Here is an 18,126-nt window from a genome sequence, read left to right on the forward strand (position 1 = left end):
CGTTTCTTTACCGAGAAGGTGGTCAAACCCTGGAACAGGCTTCCTAGAGAGGCGGTTGATGCCCCAAGTCTGTCCGTGTTTAAGAGGCATTTGCACAATGCCCGTAATAACATGCTTTAACTTGGTCAACCCTGAAGAGGTCAGGCAGATGGACTAAACGATCGTTGTAGGTCCCTTCCAAGTGAAACAGTCTAGTCCAGTCTAGTCTATCATTTCTCCCCACAGCAATCCCACCCTCCTAGGCCTCGCCGAGAACCACCGCATTAATGCCAACACCCGAACGCCCCCCATCCTCCCCTTGAGCCCAGGACCGGCTGCCGCCGTCCTTGTAGCCCCTTCCTCCCGCCACCCCGGAGCACCGCGTCTCCCCAAGCTGGGCACAGCGGGGCCGAGCATTTCTCAAACCGATGATGGCGGATGAGGGAAGGTCCCTGGACGAGGAAGCCCGACGGCGCAGGTCCAGCCTGGCGCGGGGCACGCCGGGAGCTGTAGTCCAGCCCCCTGGCGCTGGGCGTGCCTCCGGCACGCCCAGCGCCAGGGGGCTGGACTACAGCTCCCGGCGTGCCCCGCGGTTGTACCTCCGCGCATGCGCCGAGCGGGACTACAGCTCCCGGCGTGCCTTGCGGCGAGGCGGAAGCGGCGCGATGGCGGCAGGTGAAGGGCCCGGACCGGCCGCGGTCGCCTGCGACCCGGCAGGCTGACGGCCTCGCTCTATGCCCGCAGGTCGGTAGCCGGTGTCGCCGCCGCCGCCATGGCGCTGATCGAGGGCGTAGGCGATGAGGTGACCGTGCTCTTCGCGTTGTTGCTGGTCGCCTTGGTGCTGGGGCTGGCCTGGGCCTCCACCCGCGCCCCCGAGCCCACCGCGACGCCCCGCGACGCCGCGACGCTGCCCGAGGAGGGCCCGAGTGCTGCCCCGACACCCGTCGAGCACAAAGCCCCGGCGGCGGCGGCGGCCGCCGGAGCGACCCCCGATGGGGCGGGCGGGCTGGCGGCGGGGCTGCGGCCCCGAGCCGGTCCCGCACCCGCGCAGGGTCCCCTCGGTGAGGGGGACAGCGGCCCCGCCGAGCCCACCATGGTGCTGCGGCTGAAGTTCCTCAACGACACGGAGCGCCTGGCCCGGGTACGCCCCGGCGACACCGTCGGAGCCCTGAAGAGGTGAGGGGCAGGGCAGGCCGGTTCTCCCCGGCACTGCTCGGGGCTGTCCCGGCTGGGGGCGGCGCCGGCGGCTCCCTCCCTCCCTGGAGCAGCTGGGAGCTGCTGCTCTTGCCCTTGTGCCGGTGTGTGTGCCGGCGCCCGTCCCTGGCCGGGGTGTCAGGCGGCCCGTCTGGTAACGCCTGGGGCGGCTGACGGCGAAGCACGGGCACAGGAGCGCAGGCAGAGCCGGTGGTCAGGGTGGGTGCGTTCGCAGCCTGCTGCTGGGGGGGTGGATGGAGGGGACGCTGTCCTGGCGGGAGCGTGACATCTCCCTCCTTGTCCCCCGCCCCAGGGCCTATTTCCCAGGGCAGGAGCAGCAAGTGCGGCTGATCTACCAGGGCCAGCTGCTGCGCGATGACGCCCAGAGCCTGGCCGCCCTGCACCTCGCCCACAACAGCGTCCTGCACTGCCACATCTCCCAGCACAGCCCGGCCCCCGCGCCCACCGGTCCCCACGCCTCCGCCGACCCCGTGCACGCCGCCCTCAACGTGGGCAGCCTCATGCTGCCGCTCTTCGTCCTGATGCTGGCCGTGCTCTGGTACTTCCAGCTGCAGTACCGCCACGTCTTCACCGCCACCGCCACCACCTTCCTGGCCGGCCTCACCCTCCTCTTCAGCTTCATGGCCTTCACCATGTACCGCAGATAGCACGGCCCCGCGCCCCGAAAGGAGCTGCCGTGCCCGGAGTAGACTGGGTCCCGGGTGGAGTCTGCCTGCCGCACCTGAACCTGGGGGGGCCGCGCCGTGGACTGTGTCCCCCGGGGGCTGCAGGCCCCGGCGGGTCGGGGGGAGCTGGTGTCCGGCAGGAGGCAGGCAGCCTGCCCGCAGGCCGTGTCCCGTGGCGCTGCAGCCGGAGCCGGGGCTGTCGCAGGAGCTGTGCTACCTCTGGGGAGGGGCGGGTGGGTGGGGGGTCCCGGTGCCCCCCCCAGCCCCGCACGGAGTGTCCGCCTGGCCCCGTCCCCCCCCGCCGCGTCCCCCCCACTGCTCCCGTGCCCCGCAGCCGCCCGGCTCCGTGCGCGGGAGCTCCCGCAGCCCCCTGCACGCTGCTCCTGCATGGGACGGTGTCCGCTCCCCCGGGGCCGGGGCTGCCTCCCCACGGAGGGGATGGTCCGGCCGCCCGGCCCCTCCCGGGGGGGGCCGCTCCCCGGGGATGCCGGTGGGGGCGGGTCGCGCCCCCCGCCGCCCTGTTACGATTAAAGAGGAAGGACTGTGAACGGTCGCGGCCTCCGGCTCTGCTGCGCCGCTGGGGGGGGGGGGGAACCGGGGCGGCGGGAAGGACCGGGGGTGGGGGGCGGGGCTCCGGGGCGGGGGGCGGGGCTTCCCTGGCGGCGCGCTCGCCGCGGGCGGGGCGGGGCCTGCGCCTAGGGCCACGGCTTCCGCAGGGTCCCAGCGCGCCTGCGCCGGCAGAGCCGCCCCGCCCCTTCGCGAAGCGCTCGTTCATTGGAGGACGGGTGGCGGCTATTTACATATGCCGCGGCGCCCCGCCGGAGCCCGCGCACCCAGCCCCGCCCCCGGAAGTGTGGGCCGCGCGCGGTGGGGCGGGGCCGCGCCGCGGCGTCCGTCGGCCCGACGGGGGCTGTCGGGAAGATGGCGGACTCGGTGTCCGGGCGGTGCTGAGCGGCCGGGGCGGCGGCGGCGGGTCCCAGCGCGGCCGCGAGCGCCATGTAGGGCCGGGCCGGGCGGGACGAGGGGTGGGGCCGGGCCGGGCACGGCGGCGCCCGTCTAGGCCGGAGGGATGGGGGACCCCGGGGATGGGGTCCTGGCTGGGCTGGGTGTCGCCGTCCCGGTGCGGTCCAGCCCGGCCCGGGCGTCCCGGTGCCGAGGGAGGAGCGCTCAGTGCGGCCCAGGGGCCTCGGTACCGGGGGAGAGGCGCTCCGTGCGGACCGGAGGACCCGGTACCGGGGGAGGAGCGCGCAGTGCGGCCCGAGGGTCCCGGTACCGGGGGGGGGGGGGAAGCTCGAGGGCGGCCCTGGGGGTCCCGGTGCCGGACGGGGATCTGTGCGAGCCGCGGCTCCTGGGACGAGGGGAGCTGCGAGCCGGGGGCCCCGGGAGAGGGGAGGGGTTTGTGTGGGCCAGGGGACGTCAGGGTGGGGACGCCTGTGCGGGCCGGGGGTCCCGGGACAGCGGGGCTCGTGTGGGCCGGGGGACCTCGGGCCGGGCGAGCCGTGCGGGACGGGGGGCCGGCACCACGGGGGTCTCTGTGGGCAGGGCGGGCCTCAGGACAGGGGGCTGTGTGGGGCAGGTACCCCCACCCTGGGCCAGATCCGTGCGGGCGAGGGGGTCCCAGCGTGGGCTCCGGGCGTCCCTCGCTGGCTCCTGCCCTCTCAGAGGCACAAGCTCGCCCCCCCTCACTCCCCCCTCTCATCCGCAGGGTCTCCCGGTTCTCCGAAGCTTCTCGAGCTGCCCTGCCCTCGCCATGCTGCGCTTGCTGCCATGGCTCCGTGCTCTGACCCGGGAGAGCGTGCGGCCCGGAGTCCTGCAGGGCCTGGCTGCTGGTGACAGGAGCGGGGCCGGGATGTATCCCACCTGCTACTGTGCAGGCAAAGCCAAGCAGCGGGCTGTGCTGCTCCCCCTGGACCCCTACGGCCATGGGTTGCTGCACACCTTTCCCCCGGACGCCTACAGGACTCGAGGCCATGGCAAGAGGAAGAGCTGGAACTTCATCCACGAGAAGATGAGTTATGACACCTTCTTCACAATGAAGCGTCTGATTGAGCGCTCGCGCAGCGTGGGGGAAGTGCTGCGGTGGGTCACGCAGAACCCCAGCAAGGTGTCCGCCAGCCACTACCCCATCGCCCTGCACAAGCTGGGCCAGCTCTTGCAGCAGCAGCAGGGCCAGGCCACGGTGAACGGGGAGAGTCGCGGGCCCGGACAGATGCTGGAGCAGCCGGAGTTTCAGACTCTCTGTCAGGCCATCATCAGCGGTTGCTCCAAGTTTGATAACTTCAGCATTGTCAACTGCCTGTACGCCGCTGCCGCGCTGGGTGAGTGTCCAGGACTGCCGGTGTCTGCCTGCTTGGGGTTGCCCACAGCAAACGGGGGAGGCGGGCAGGGCAGCAGGACACGGGCCAGTGCTTGGGTTTGTGAGGTGAAAGGAGAGCTTGCTGGTCTGGCTGCCACAGAAGGAGGAAGGATGTACCGGACCAGGAGCCAGTGTCTGGGTTTGTGTGTGGATTTACGTGTGATAGTGGCTTTGTGGCAGATGGAGCTGTGCCCCTCGAAGGAGGAGGCTCTGCTTGGGATACGCAGCAGGAAGGGAGTCAGGACTGACTGCTCCGGGGGCCTCGGCTGGCTGGAGCACCTGGCATACTGACCCGAAGGGCAGCTGAAGCGGTGGCCAGCGCCGCTTGGCAGGATGCGGGATAAACCACTCCTCGAGTTTTTTTCCAGTCCCTGAAAATCAGCAAACATCTGAGCATTGAAGTGTGAGATGGGAGATCTTGGCTAACCTCTTTGCAAGCCATGATCCCTGTGTCATTGGCATTTAATATTCAGGAAGAGAGGTTCGGGCCGGTTTGGGTTCCTGCGCAGCAGCAGCGTTTGGGCTGGCCTGCGGGTCATGTCCCGGGGGGGCTCACCCTTCACTGGGCTGGGGGCCCTGGAGGCCCCTGCGGATTCTCCTGCCTGCGAGGAAGGGGATCACGTCTGGCGGTTGCCTGTGGCGGCAGGTGCCTGCACTCTCCGACCCCCACGGCTCCTGCCAGCCCTGCGCTCTTGTGTCCCAGGCGCACGTTTCCTGCCATTCTGTTTGCTTTTTTTTTTCCGCCGCAGCTGCATGCTGGGCTGAGGCCTCGGCTGAGCCGCGTACGGAGACGCCCGGTCCCGGCCGTGGGTTGATGCAGTAACTCTAGATCCCGCTGAAGGGGGGAGGGAAGAAGTTTCTGCTCTTCCCCCCTCTGTCTCATGGCGCCTTGTGTTTGTTGACACTGAACTCTGGGCTGCCAGGCGCCTCTCCCCTCAGCTGGGCTCCCCCCAGCCTGCTCTGGTTTTGACCCACACTTTGTTCTCCGTCAGTTGCCCTTCCCTGCTCACCACGCTTACCCGCTCATTAATAAAAATGCTGACCCGCCTTTTTGAGACCTTTTTTAAGGAACAAAGCAACTGCTCAGACCAATTCTTCACTTTCCACCTTCTGACTGATTTTTGATTAATGATAAAACACAGCAACTTACCCCATGCTGCCTTAGTTGCTTTAAAGCCCTTTTGAAAATTGAAATCTTGTCAGCTGGCTTAGGAGACCAGTGGGCTACCAGGGCCTCATACAGTGCATAATGCTTCATGCATCTCCTGGAAATATCTCTCCTGACACGCGAAGGATGGCCTTTGCCTTTTTTCGTAACTGCACTGTGCGCCTGGCCTCTTGTCTTACTGTGGTTGAATAATGCGTCCAGAGTTGGAGGAAAGTATTTCCCCCAGGACCCAAGTATGAAAGACTAAAGCTGAACTAGAAAATGGGAGAAGGTTAGAAACGTGAAAGGATTCATTCCTGTCAGACATGGACAGTTTTTATTTTGGTAATCTGCTGATGTCTTAGTTGTTTTCCAACGAAAACTTTTTTTTAAAGTACTTTTTGAGGTGTGTTATTTATCTTCGAGAAGTTTGAGACTTAAGAAACAAACCTTGCTTTTGCGGGTGAACTAAAGGACTTCCATTTTGGTGGAGTGGGTGGGAATAATCCAACAGCTCCACATGACTTTTTCCATGGTGCAGATGCACTGATGTTCTGGTCAGGCTTTGCCAAACCCGTCCTCTTTCCCTTTCTCATCTTCGGTTTGATCACTGACACGACAAATCTGTCCTTCTCTGGCTGTAGTCTCGTGCCTGAGCTTACGAGGACGGTTGTGTCTAGTGAAGACGAGAGGTGGGGTCCGGGTGTCCGTAATCCCTTCCCTGTCGCAGGCCTGCCTGGGGAATCGCCGCTGGTGCGAGTGCTGGAGGATGAATCCCGGAGCCGCCTGGGCCGCTTCAACCAGAAGGACGTCTCCATGGTCTTCAGCAGCGTGATGAGGCTCCACCCGTCCAGCCCCCACCCCCTGGTCGAGTCTTGCCTCAGCAGTTTGGAGCGGCACCTGGAGAAGGAACGCCACCCCCAGACCCTCTTCCTGCTCCTCTCCTACTACCGGCTGCGGGCGCAGGCGCTGCAGGGACACCCGGCCTCCGACCAGCAGCTGATCAACAACCGCAAGATCCTGCGCCTCGTCAGGCACACGCTGGGGCAAGTGAGTGCCATGCGGGAGCACGAGCTGGCCCTCTTGGACGAGATGCTGGCTCTGTGCGCCCAGGAGGCGAACAACAAGGCCCTGGAGGCCATCTTCAGCTCTCAGCTCTTCTACGAGAACCGCCAAGAGCGATTCATCCGCAGTATGGCAGGTGAGGGCAGGGTCTGCCCAGGCGGGGTCCCAGCCTCGCCCACACCCAGAGGTGTGAGCCTCTTCGCCGGCGCGGGGTGTGCTGGGCTCTGTCCATGCACTTGGAAGCCTCGGAGCCTCCTTTCTTGGCCCCAGAGGACATCTGGGTTTGTGACGGCACCAGCTGGGGCCTTGCTGAGCACCAGGGCCTGCAGCGGTGGAGGCTGGAGCGGGAGACGCTCTGCATTATGGCCCCCCTGTCACTGCCTTCCCGGCCTAGCCCTCCCGGGGCCTGAGCCTACCTTGCCTCAAGACTGGGAGCAGGTTGGTGTCGGTGGGGTTTCTACAGAAGGGCCCCCCCTGTTCTGTGCACGTTCCAGCTGCGCTCCAGCTGTGCCTTCTGGGTGCACGTGACGGGAATCTGCCCGAGCCTCTCACAGGCCCCATAACTTGATGGGCTTTGGAAGCCTTCTGGGTTTCAGGAGAGGTGGCTCTGCTGCCCAGGTCTTGTTATCTCCCACCTGCCTGCACTGCCTTTCCTGCCCAGGCTGTAGTGGCTTCTGGAGAGCTGCAGTTCGGACAGAGCCAGGCCTCTCTGACGGATACCCCGCTGTGGTTTGCTCTGTGCAGAGTGGCTCCCCAGGAAGGCAGAGAACCTTACCCCCTACACCATGGCCCTCATTGCCAAGTACGTGGCCCGACACCGGCTGCGTGAGCCGCGGCTGCTTGATACCATCGCAAACTTTCTCCTGAAGCGTGGGGAGCAGCTCGACAGCAAGGTGAGCGTCCTCCCCCGTCTGCGGGGGATGCCTGGGGCTGGCGCTGGGGGAAACCATGTCCCTTCTCTGCCATCAGACTGGGGCATCTCGCTGGGGACCGACCGGGGTGTGCCCTGATCCTTACGGCTTGTGAGAGCCTGTTTCTGCCCAGCTCTGGGCAGGCCTGGGCTTGACTTGCCCTTCGTCCTGCTGCCTGGCCCGGCCTGACTCCCTCTCCTCCTGCCTGCAGGTGATCCAGAAGCTGGTGTTTCCCTTCAGCCGCATGAATTACCGCCCATCCAACCACAGCGAGCTCTTCCCCAAGCTGGAGGCCATCCTGGAGCAGAAAGCTGGCAGCTCACCCCTGGCAACCGTTAACATCCTCATGTCCATGTTTCAGCTTAGCCATTTCCCCCAGACCGTCCTGCACCAAGTCTTCTCCCCAGCCTTCATCACCAACGTTATGAGTATGTTGGGCCTTTTCCAGGGTAAACCCAGCCCTTAAAGCTCAGGGCCGGGGTGGAGGTGGATTTTGAAAGCATTGGGCAGAACAGACTCCCGCGGGAGCACAGGACCACCTCGCTGGCGGTCAGCCCCCCCGGGAGTGTGGCTGGGTGAGGAGGGGCTGCCAGGCGGCATCTAGCCAGCCGTCCTCTCCCCGCAGGCAGCCCCTACGCACTGATCGTGCGCCGCTACCTCTCGCTGCTGGACGCGGCGGTGGAGCTGGAGTTCCGTGATTACAGCGGCCCGCGCCTTGACCCACGCTACCGCGTCCTCATGTTCGAGCATGCCCTGACAGCCGACGAGGCCAACAGAAAGTACAGGTCAGCGGCTGGGGCAGGCGACGCGCTGGGGAGGGGAGGGCTGCCCCGGGTGGGGGAGAGCACGGCTGGGAGCGCGGTAGGCTGGGCACCCCGCTGCCTGTCCCCTTGCAGGTGGGCAGTGCGGTGTTTCTTGGGACGCGGGGTCGGTGACCTTGTTCTGGCAGGGTCCCAGCTGGGGTAAGGGCCCGTATGTGAGCTCCGAAGCCTGTAGAGGAGCAATATAGAACCATTTAGGTTGGAAAAGACCCTTCAGATCATCGAGTCCAACCGTAAACCTAACCCTGCCAAGTCCACCACTAAACCATGTCCCTAAGTGCCATGTCTACACGTCTTTTAAATATCTCCAGGGATGGCGACTCAACCACCTCCCTGGGCAGCCTGTTCCAATGCTTGACAACCCTTTCAGTGAAGAATATGCTGTGGTGTAGCGATATCGGGAGGAGCTTTTCTGCTGAATGAGCTGAAGCGTGTCCCCTCCTTGCCCCAGAACAGCAGAGCCCAAAGCTAAAGGCTCTCCTTATTTCTCGCTCCCAGGGGCCTCCAGGTCTCTGCACAGATGTGATCAGAGGGAGAATGCGGGTCGGCAGTGCTCGAGGGGGCAGGCTGGGGGTCCTCCCTAGTGCGTCCTCTGACTCTTCTTTTTCCCCTCAGTTACAAGGGGCTGGTGGCCGAGGCCCTGCGGCAGCTGGTGGGGGAAGAGTGCTATCGGCAGGACGAGGTGCTGCCGCCAGGATACTGCACAGGTAGCCTGCCTGGGCACCCTGCTTTGGGGCAGGGCATGGCTCCGGGGAGGGGGTTGGCAGTTGGGATTTGGGGGGGTTGTGGGTGCAGCAGAAGCCCTGCGGCTGCCTGGGTGCTCAGGGGAGGCCTGAGGGTGGGAGCTTATTCAGGGGAGAACTAGATTTGGCTGCTTTGTCACCACCTTCCCCACGACACTGCCTTCCCCCGGCGCTTCGGGACGAAGCTCCCTGAGCCGCCCCTGCTGCAGGAGGGCTCAGCTGGGCCAGCGCAGCGGGGGGGATCCCCTCTGCGCTCCCGTCTGCTGGGCTGGCTGGCGCAGCATCTCCCACCCTGCGGCACACGGGGTCCCCGAACCCGTGTCCCATCAGTAGGGGGGTCTCAAGGGCCTGGTGCTGATCCCTGTTCTCTCTCCGCAGACTTCCTGCTGTGGATTAACCGCTCGGGCACTGTGCTGCCTCTCTCCCGAGTCCCTGCGGCTTCCAAGGCTCCCTCTGCCCACACTACAACGTCCCCTGCTGCCATTTCCTTGCGCTCGAGCGTCCTGGCCCTCACCTCGGACTTGCAGGACTTTGCCCCGTTTGCTCCAGAGACGCCGAGCAGCCCCCCGGGCTCCCGGGAGAACAACCTGGCCGGGCGGTTCCTGCCCACGCTTTGCCCTGCCCCAGGGGGCCCCTGCTACCAGCCCCCCTCGGACTATTACTGCGGCCTGAGCAAAGAGTCTTCCCTGGAGAGCCAGGGCAGCTCCACGTTAAGCAGCCCTTCCGAGTGCCTCTCCGCGCAGCCGGCTGGCACCCCTGACTGCTCGCCCAGGGGCACCTCCGCAGCCACCCTCTTCCAGTTCCCCATCGGCAAGATTCTGGAGGAGGAGGAGGAAGAGGAGGCTACCGCCAGCTGCCCTGGGCACGATCACAACTGCTTCCAGGGGGAGCAGGCCCAGGAGGAACCGGAGGAAAGGAGCCCACCCCCCAGCGAGGACACCTGCCCTCCGCCCTCTCCGTGCCGGCCCAGCCCCAAGCGAGGGCCAGGCGATGGGCCGCAGGGAGCTGAAGAGATTCAGAGGTACCGAGCAAGGCCAGTCCGTGTCCCCAGTCCTTTCCGGCAGGGCAGCCACCCTGAGCCTGCGCCGGCACTGGCTTCCGCTCCTGCCCTCCCCGGCAGTCGGCCCCGGCCCCTCCTGCCCTGCGCTGTCAGGTGCCCGGCGGCAGCGCAGGCTGTGCTGCAGAGACCCCTGTCCCCACCGCCCCCAGGCCCCGGGGTGCAGCACCCCAGCCCGGCTACGGCTGCCCCTGCCACCAGCTGGACGCGGGGAGGGGCGGGGGGTGCCACCCTTCATCCCCCGCAGTTTGGGGGACCAGGCGCGGGCTACGCTGCTGCCCGTCCTGCGGCGTGGGGTAACGCTGCCCTCCTGCCCCTGCTCTGTCCTCTGCAGGGTGGTGCTGTCGGTCAATGACAAGTGGCATTACTGCCAGAACTCTGACATACTGGTGGGCTCGCGAGCCATGAGGGACAGGCACTTGCGACTGCTGGGCTACTGTCTGGTTCAGGTAAGCGGGGACTGCTCCCTTCCCTTCCCCTCCTCCCCGTGGGCAGAAACCGCCCGTGCCCAGCCGTGCAGCGGGATGGGCTCTGTGCTGGAGAGCTGGCATCCCTACTGTAAACACTCCTGATGGAAGCTGTCCTTCCTCACTTGCTGCTTGTGAGAGGAAGCAGTGACTCATCCTCACAGCTCCTTTTTGCCCTCCTCCACCCCACCCCAAGACTTTTTCCAGGCGGCTGGCGGGCGAGACCAGCCCCGGTGCCCTGGCGGAAAGCACGGACTAGGGGATGGCCCCTCCTGTCCGCTGGTCCTGCAGGAATCCTGTCCTACAGGTCTGCCGCCTGGAGCCGAGACCCGACCCGTGCGCTGGGCAGGGAGGGGAGAAGGGGAAGCTGGCTCAGCCCGGGCCCGGCAGACACGATGGCAGCAGCAGCGTCGGCTGCGGGGCCTGGGGGTGGAAATCAAGTGGGGGCATAGCTCAGCATGATGCCCTTTGCTGTACTCCTGGCTGTCAGTTCTGCAGCGTGCCTCTTGCCGCTGTGGGTGGAGGCGAGGCGCGGCCAACCTCCCTTCGGTGCCTGTTGCGATGTCCTGGCCTCTTCGGTTGCAGCCGCTGGCTGGTCTGTGGTGAGAGCTGCGAACGGAGAAGCCCTCAAGGCTTCACCGCCACCTTCGCAATTGTCTTCAGATTTCTTTGGAAACTTCAGGTGTTTTAAGGTGTGCAGCTTCTGCAAGACTATTCGTGGCATTATTTTTAGCTTGAGGATAGATATTTCTGAGGAAAAGAACTCCAAAATGCAGGCCTCTTATCCCTGTTTACTTCTCCTCTTCAGAGGTCACCTGAATTACAGTCATAGATCTACCAAGCAGTCCCATAACCATTTCTTAAAGCTTCTTACCTCCCCTGCTGCTGATGGTGCAGCGTGCCAACACGAAGCTCCTCCTAATTTCATAATTTGCAATGTACATAGTTCAGAAGCCCTTTGTTTATGCATAGCTTTTGCAGTCCTGTGACTGTGTTCCCAGACAGCAGCGGGGCCAAGCAGCTTTGTTGCAGGGAGGAGGGCTCCCCAGTGCCCACCGCCGGGCTCGAGGCCGGTGCCGCAGGCTCTTGCTGTGCATCTGGGCTCCGGGGCACCCTGGGTTGAGGAGGGCGCTTGGCCTAACTGCCTCCGCTCCCAGCTTTGTGCCACCACGTCCGAGAGCCGAGGGCTGCCCTCGCCTGCCTGCCCTGTGCCCAGCGCAGCCGCGGCAGCCAGGGATTGTGTTCACCCTGCGCTTGGCCCAGCTGGGGGGTCCGTGCCCCGTCTCAAACCGTCTCTGGTAACTATTACCACTCGGGTCTGCGCCCCTGGTGTGGGTCAGGGCTGCTGCGGGAGGCTGGGGCTGCTGACCAGCAGCCCAACGGGGTCTCTGAGGAGCCAGGCGGAATGGGCAGGGGTGCGGGCGAGCAAGAGCGTGCTCTTACTGCCATGCACAGGGTTGGGTGCTCTGTCCGGCAGCATGCGGTTAGACGTCGGGACCCGCGTGACCGAGGCCGCAGGAGCTCTTCCTCTGCTCAGCATGCCCGATCGTCGTGCAGCTGCTAGTGCGGTTAGCTCCCTTTGGGTGCGTGAGAACAGGCGCTCTGGTCCCATCCCCTCTATTCCCTCTCCAGCAGCAGATCGTTAAAAAAGGAGTCAGAAGTGGATCATGGATAGTCCAAGGACTCCTGCACCGGAGCGTGTGTCTGGACAGCTGTGTTTAATCGCCCCGATGGACCTCTCCTCTGTGAGCATTTTATTCCTCTTTGAGCCTGTTCGTTCTTCCACACCTGCAGCGTCCAGTGCCAACAAGCTCCAATCGGTGCTACCTGCAACAAACTCTGTTTGTTTTAAATCTGCTGTCTGGTCAGCCGATGTGGTGCTGCCGGGTCTGGTACTGTGAGGGAGTGAAGAGCAGCTCTGCGGTTACCTTCTTCTATGCTTGTGGTTCCAGAGGTCGCTTCCCTTTGGCCACCCCTTTGAGACGAAGAGCCCCAGGCAGTTCAGCTTCTTCCTGAGTTGAAGCTGCTTCACAAGTCGGTTGTTGTTCTTGCTCTTCTCGTTTGAGGTTTATTTCCTCTCCTTCTGACACCTTTACAGAATCTCAGAGTAGTTGAGGTTGGCAGGGGCCTCTGGAGATCAGCCAGTCCAAGCCCAGCTCCCCTAGAGCAGGTTGCTCAGTACCTTGTCCAGTCGAGTCCTGAATGCCTCGGAGATAGGTTGCTTTCTGGGTAACCTGTTCCAGGCTCAAGGCCGGTGCTGCTTTACCCTCACGGTAAACTAAGTTTTTCTTACGTTTGGGAGGGGCGTGTGTGTGTAGCTTTTTCTTAAGTTTAAATGGGATTTCCAGTATTTTAGGTTTGTGCCCGTTGCCTCGCTCTGTGTCACTGGGCACCGCTAAGAGCCTGGCTCTGTCTTCTTTACAACCTCCCGTCGGATATTTGTACATACAGATAAGATGCCCCAATGCTTTTCTTCTCCAGCTCTGTCAACCTCTTCTCACAGATCACATGCTTTAGTCCCGTAATCATCCTTGTGGCCCTGCGCTGGACCCATTCCGGCATGTCCATGTCTTGTTCTGGGGAGCCCAGCACTGGACACTCCAGATGTGTCTCACCAGTGCTGAGTAACAGAGAAGGATCAGCTCTCTCGACCTGCTCATGGTACTCTTCCTAACGCAGCCTGGGGTGCTGTTGGCTGCCGTTGCTGCAAGGGAACACTGCCGGCCAGTGTTCAACTTGTCCGTCAGGACCCTTAGTCCCTTTTCTGTAAAGGCACTTTCCAGCCACTTGGCCCCAGCTTGTCCTGGTGCATGGGGTTTTTCCTCCCTAGGCTCAGGACTTGGCCCTTCCCTGCCCCGGGGGCCGTTTCTCCAGCCTGTTTAGGTCCTTCTGAATGGCACCACAACCGTCTGGTGTGTCAGCCACTCCTCCCCATCTTGTACTGTCTGCAGCCTCGCTGGGGCTGCGCGCGGTCCCATCGTCCAGGTCGCTGGTGAGGATACTAAATGGTATTGGCCCCAGTACTGGCTCCTGGGGTGTGCCGCTGGTGACTTGGTCCAGCTGGACGTCGTGCTTCTGTTCGCAGCTCTTGAGCCTGGCAGTTCAGCCCTCCTTATACTTAATTTAAGGCCTTCTCTTCTTGGCTGTTGCATTGCCGTGTGTCTGCTCGCTCGGTGCCGGACTGCCTGTCGTGTCTGGCACGCCACTAAGCTGTCTGGGTATGTCTGTGTGACTGTGCCAGGGCCGTGCTCCTCCTCGGATGCCGTTGATCTGGTAGCAGCGGCAGGTGTGGATTTGTCAGTGCCTCTGAACAGGGCTTCCTTCCAAGAGAGCCTGCTCCTTCTGTGGCACAGCGAGCAGGGGCTGCCCGTGGTGACTGCGAAGGACATCGCCAGGTCTCGTACCCAGACCCTTCTGTGCCTCCATCCTCCGGTTGGACCTGCATGTTGCTTCCACCCTTCGGGCAGGCGGTGGGAGAGCTATTGCAGGGTCACCTACCTCAGATCCTCTGCTCAGCCCACAGATGCTCTGGGTCTCAGCCCTTTCCAAGGTAGATTTTTTTTTTTCCCTGGTGGTCCTGACCTTTTATTGACAGCCAGCTCTTTTCCCTCAGAAGTTTCTAGGTAAGAATATGCTCCTTCCTTCCCAGGATCCTGCCCTGAATAATGGCCAGGTTTGATGTTCTCACAAACCCTGTCCTGGCTGTGGCACTACTCGCTTCCAGCCTGTTTGGTTGAAGGAGCTTTCTGTGCTGTTGATCCTTGCGCAGTGTCGGAAGGGCACGCTGGCTGGGGAGGCAGACCCCGCGGAGCTGGGCAGTGAGGAGAGGAGCGTGAAGCAGTGGAAGGAGGTGGCTCTCTACCAGAAACCTTTTGATTCAGACCCGCTGCAGCCAGAGGACTTGCTTCCTTCTCTCCAGGCAAAGTTAGCAGCGTTCTTCACCCCCGGCCTGCGTGTGGGACTGTTGGAGAACAGCGCCTGTCTGCAGCCTGTTCGCTGTCCTGGGGGCAGCATGCAGTTTGTCTGTTTCTTGTCCCACTTGCTTATCCGTGATGGTTGCAAACACGTCCTGGACCCCGTGTAGCACGCGTGTCAGGATCTAGCCATTCCATGGAGTGTTTCTGCCCATTCTGCTTGTGTTCTTCCATGTTCTCTGCAGCTTGGGAAACTGGTGGAACTTGTGGGACTGACCTGAAGGGAGAAAATCCTCACAGCTGGCTCTCTTGGGCCAAAGGTTCTGTCTTGGTCTTTGCATCTGCGCCAAGTTTTCTCACCCTATCTCTTCACAATGCCTACTATTAGCCCTGTTTCTCAACGAGCCGGTGAGAAAAAGCTTCCTCCTTTGCAGGCAAACTCCTGTGTGTCATGATCTGCAACTCCTGAGGGATGGCAGTGGCCTCTCCAAGCAGCCCTGGATGCTGGGATGGTATGGTAGACCACCCCCTTGCCATGCATAGAGCCCTTCCTGACCGACGGCTCTCCTGCAGACCTGGCTCCGTGCAGGCTCCTCCAGAGACCAGGCTCCAGCCCTGCTCTGAGGAGGTGTCTTCACAGACGCAGCCCCCCCAGGGCTCGGGTCTCCTGGTACCTGTGAACGGTGGAGAGCCAGACTAGCGGCACAGAGCCGAGCGGTGTGTCACTTCCCCACAGAGAGGGACGTTTTCCCTCGTGCGTGTCCCAGGCACTGTCTCTCGGAGCAGGCTGAGGTGCACCAAGGTCGCTAGAGCTGCCTCGTCTGCTCAGCCCCGAGGGCTGGAAACAGCAACTGAGGTTCGTGGCCAAGAACTCCCCTGTGTAGCTCCAGCCCCAGCGCCGTGTTGCTGCCTCTTAGCAGGATCTCCAAGCCTGAAGGAGAGCTTTTCTTGTAGTTCCTTATTCCCAGGAGGAACGGGGCAGGATGACTCTTGTGCCTGAGTAGCAAAACGCACCGAGGGCTGGACCACAGCTGGGGAGCACACGTGGGTCCTGTTGCCGCAGTGCAATGCTTTTAGCTCTCTCCTGTGCTGCCAGATGGCTGAAGCATGGGCCACGGTTACCCTTAGTCCTGCTCCACGAGCACTGGTGCTGTTCAGGGATCTTGGACCAGCAGAGCTTCCAGCCACCCCAGCAAGTTTTGGCCCCCAGTTCCTGATACCGATGTGGAGGGGACACTGGCGGTAGCTGGAGTCTCCTGTTCTTGTCCCTGTGGATCCCTTCTCCCGTGGCAGCGGCAGTGCAGGTTTCCTCCATTCCCCCAACCTTTGGTGGTCCCAAACTAGTGCGGGGACGGGCGTGCGTCTGCACAGCCCCCGGTGCAGGCTGGAGCAGGGGCTGTCACTACGAGGTGACAAGCCCTGCGGCGGGAGAGCCTTGAACTGTGAATGGGTGTTTTTAGAGACCGGCTGTCTGTAGAAAAGTGCCTGTCGGGTTGTCCCCCGACGGTGGCTGGTACCGAGGGGAGGGCGCAGGCCCCTCTCTGCTCCCACCCCATGGGTGTGTCTGTCTCGTGGTTGGGGCGCCCCAGGGCTCGGGGTGGCCCAGGGCTCGTGGCCCTTCGGCGATACGTTCGGCTCTGGGTTGTATCCGCTGTTCAGGGGCAGAGAGCGCTCCTGGCTCCACAGACTGACATGCAGTTCAGCTTTCCCAGGGGAGTCTCGGCACCCAGTACCAGCTCCCCTGGGCCAAGGGAGGGGTGTTCCCATTTTTGTTAGTCCTGGTGCCTTCTTTCCTTAGCAGACCGTGGTTAAAATGACGTCTTGGGGAAGAAACTGTTATCAGGGCTTGGCTTACCCCCACAGCCCTTTCTTCTGCTGGGAGGCTGCCGGCTGCTGTGCCTCTTCCAGGTGTTGCCCGCTCCCGGGAGCGGTTTCAGCCCATCCCATCCGCTGGAGAGAGCCTGCAGCAGCTGAGCCGGAGTGTTGGCATGTCCCCCTGCTCCTCCGGGCAGGGCTGATGGCTGGAGCTTGCGAGCTCCCCTGGCCCTGCAGCGCCTGTGCGTGCCGGGGGGGCCCGGCCGCGGTGGGGATCGGGGCTGCCTGTGGGCGCTCTCAGCCCTGCCGGAGCGGGCAGCCGGCTTCATGGGCAGCCAGGTTCCGGGGTGAAGCGCTGGGAGGGCAGAGCCAGCCTGGGCAGGCGCTTGGGGACTCGTGCCCCCCCGGGAGGCAGCCCCGTAGCTGCGCCTTGCCCAGGGCTGAGCTGGAGCGGGGCACGCTTCCTCTGCCCCGGGGTCGGTGGGACGCTGAGCTGGGGCTCCTCTTGCGCCCTCCTTACCCTTGGACGGAGCAGCACTGTCCCCCTTCACCCCGGGAGGAGACGGGTCCCAGGTGCTGGTTCTCCCCCCGCTGCTGCGGACGGCTGTCCCTGCCTGCCCGCGGGCCCCGGGACGGGGCGGCAGCGGGGCTGGGGGTGCAGGTGGTGGTGGTGGAGCCGCTCTGATGGTTTCTCCCCGTTCCCTTTCAGCTGCCCTACACGGAGCTGGAGAAGGTGAGTGGCATCGAGGAGGCCAAGCACTACCTGCGGCAGAAGCTGAGGGAGCTGCGCTTCTGAGGGACAGACAGACGCCTGGAGTGCCGGGCCCCGGGTGGGGAGGGGGCACAGCGGGTGGGTGCAGGCGGGTGCTGCCAGCCCCTCTCCCCTGGAGAGGGAGCTGCCCCTGTCCCGGGGGGGGGCATGGGGCTGGGCCGGGGTCACCTCTTCCTTGATGTGGGGCTGGGGTAGTGCGAGATATTTATTGCTGTTAGCGTGGGGAAGGGGTGTGACTTGACTGGTGCTTAGGGGAGTGTGTGGGGCTGGGGGGGGGGAGATCCCTCGCTGCCTCCCCTGCCCTGGCCCTACCCCCCCAGCCCTGGCTCCAAGGGTCGCTGTGGGGGGGCCTGGCCCCCCGGCAGCACTGGGGGGGCAGGGGTCCCCGTGCCCCCAACACCGCTGCTGGGAGGGAGGGCGGTGTCCGGCCCCCACCTGCAGGGTCCCGGGGGGCTGCGGCAGACCCCGCACTGGGCCGGGAGCGGGTCGGGCAGGGCCATGGCTGTTTGCACAGGGGGCTGCTCCCCAGCCGGGAGGAAGGGGGGTGCTTGGGAAGTGGGGGTTAACTTTACAATAAAACTGGTGAAAAGTTTGCAAAGTCCATTCTGTTTATTAGTACAAGGCAGCGGCCGGCCCACAGCCCCTGCCCGGGCTGGGTCAGGCACAAGGCGAGCCCTGTGCCCCCACCCCAGCAGCCCAGGGCACAGCCCCCCCGGCCGTCTGCCCTGGGGGGGCACAGGCAGGCGCAGGGACCCCCCCCCGTCCGTGGCAGCAGGGCCGGCACCCAGCCCTGGCAGTGTGCAGTGCATGGGATGCTGCTGCCTGCAGCCCTGCCCTCGCGCAGCCGTGGGGCAGGCAGGGGGGTGTGGGGTTCACCCCCCCGCCAGCACCTCCAGCCTCAGCTGCCTCGGCACCCCTCAGCCCAGCGTGCTCGTTATAAAGCTGTTTATTGCCATTTAAATTACACCGTTAAATAAAACGCGGTGGGATTTAGGAAACGCCCGATTGTCTGGTGGGAGCCCAGGGCCTGGCCGGAGGCTGCGGAGGGGCTGGGGCAGGACCCGGACCTGCAGCTCTGCTGGGGGGTGACCGGGGGCTCTGCCCCATGGTGTGGTCAGGACGTGCCCGGGGGGACCGAAGGCACGGCACGGCCCTGTACCGCGCCGGAGGGGTGGGGGGGGGCCCCGGTGGAGCGAGGC

The 18,126-nt window shown here is 63.9% G+C and overlaps 2 protein-coding genes across 2 annotated transcripts; both read left to right on the forward strand.

Moving 5' to 3' along the window:
- The first annotated feature begins 687 nt into the window (after positions 1-687).
- TMUB1 (transmembrane and ubiquitin like domain containing 1) lies at positions 688-1,990 on the forward strand. The gene is made up of 2 exons (XM_059819165.1): positions 688-1,155; positions 1,487-1,990. The coding sequence occupies exons 1-2, from the start codon at positions 752-754 to the stop codon at positions 1,839-1,841; spliced, it is 759 nt and encodes a 252-aa protein (XP_059675148.1). The 5' UTR covers positions 688-751; the 3' UTR covers positions 1,842-1,990.
- An 860-nt stretch (positions 1,991-2,850) lies between these two features.
- Positions 2,851-16,980, forward strand: FASTK (Fas activated serine/threonine kinase). Its single transcript, XM_059819161.1, has 10 exons — positions 2,851-2,857; positions 3,565-4,177; positions 6,093-6,563; positions 7,172-7,320; positions 7,550-7,766; positions 7,964-8,123; positions 8,775-8,866; positions 9,281-9,923; positions 10,294-10,408; positions 16,865-16,980. Exons 2-10 carry the CDS (start codon positions 3,610-3,612, stop codon positions 16,949-16,951), a joined length of 2,502 nt encoding a protein of 833 aa, XP_059675144.1. The 5' UTR covers positions 2,851-2,857; positions 3,565-3,609; the 3' UTR covers positions 16,952-16,980.
- The last annotated feature ends 1,146 nt before the right edge of the window (positions 16,981-18,126 follow it).

Source organism: Gavia stellata, chromosome 6 (assembly GCF_030936135.1).
Source record: "Gavia stellata isolate bGavSte3 chromosome 6, bGavSte3.hap2, whole genome shotgun sequence".
Classification (NCBI taxonomy): Eukaryota; Metazoa; Chordata; class Aves; order Gaviiformes; family Gaviidae; genus Gavia; species Gavia stellata.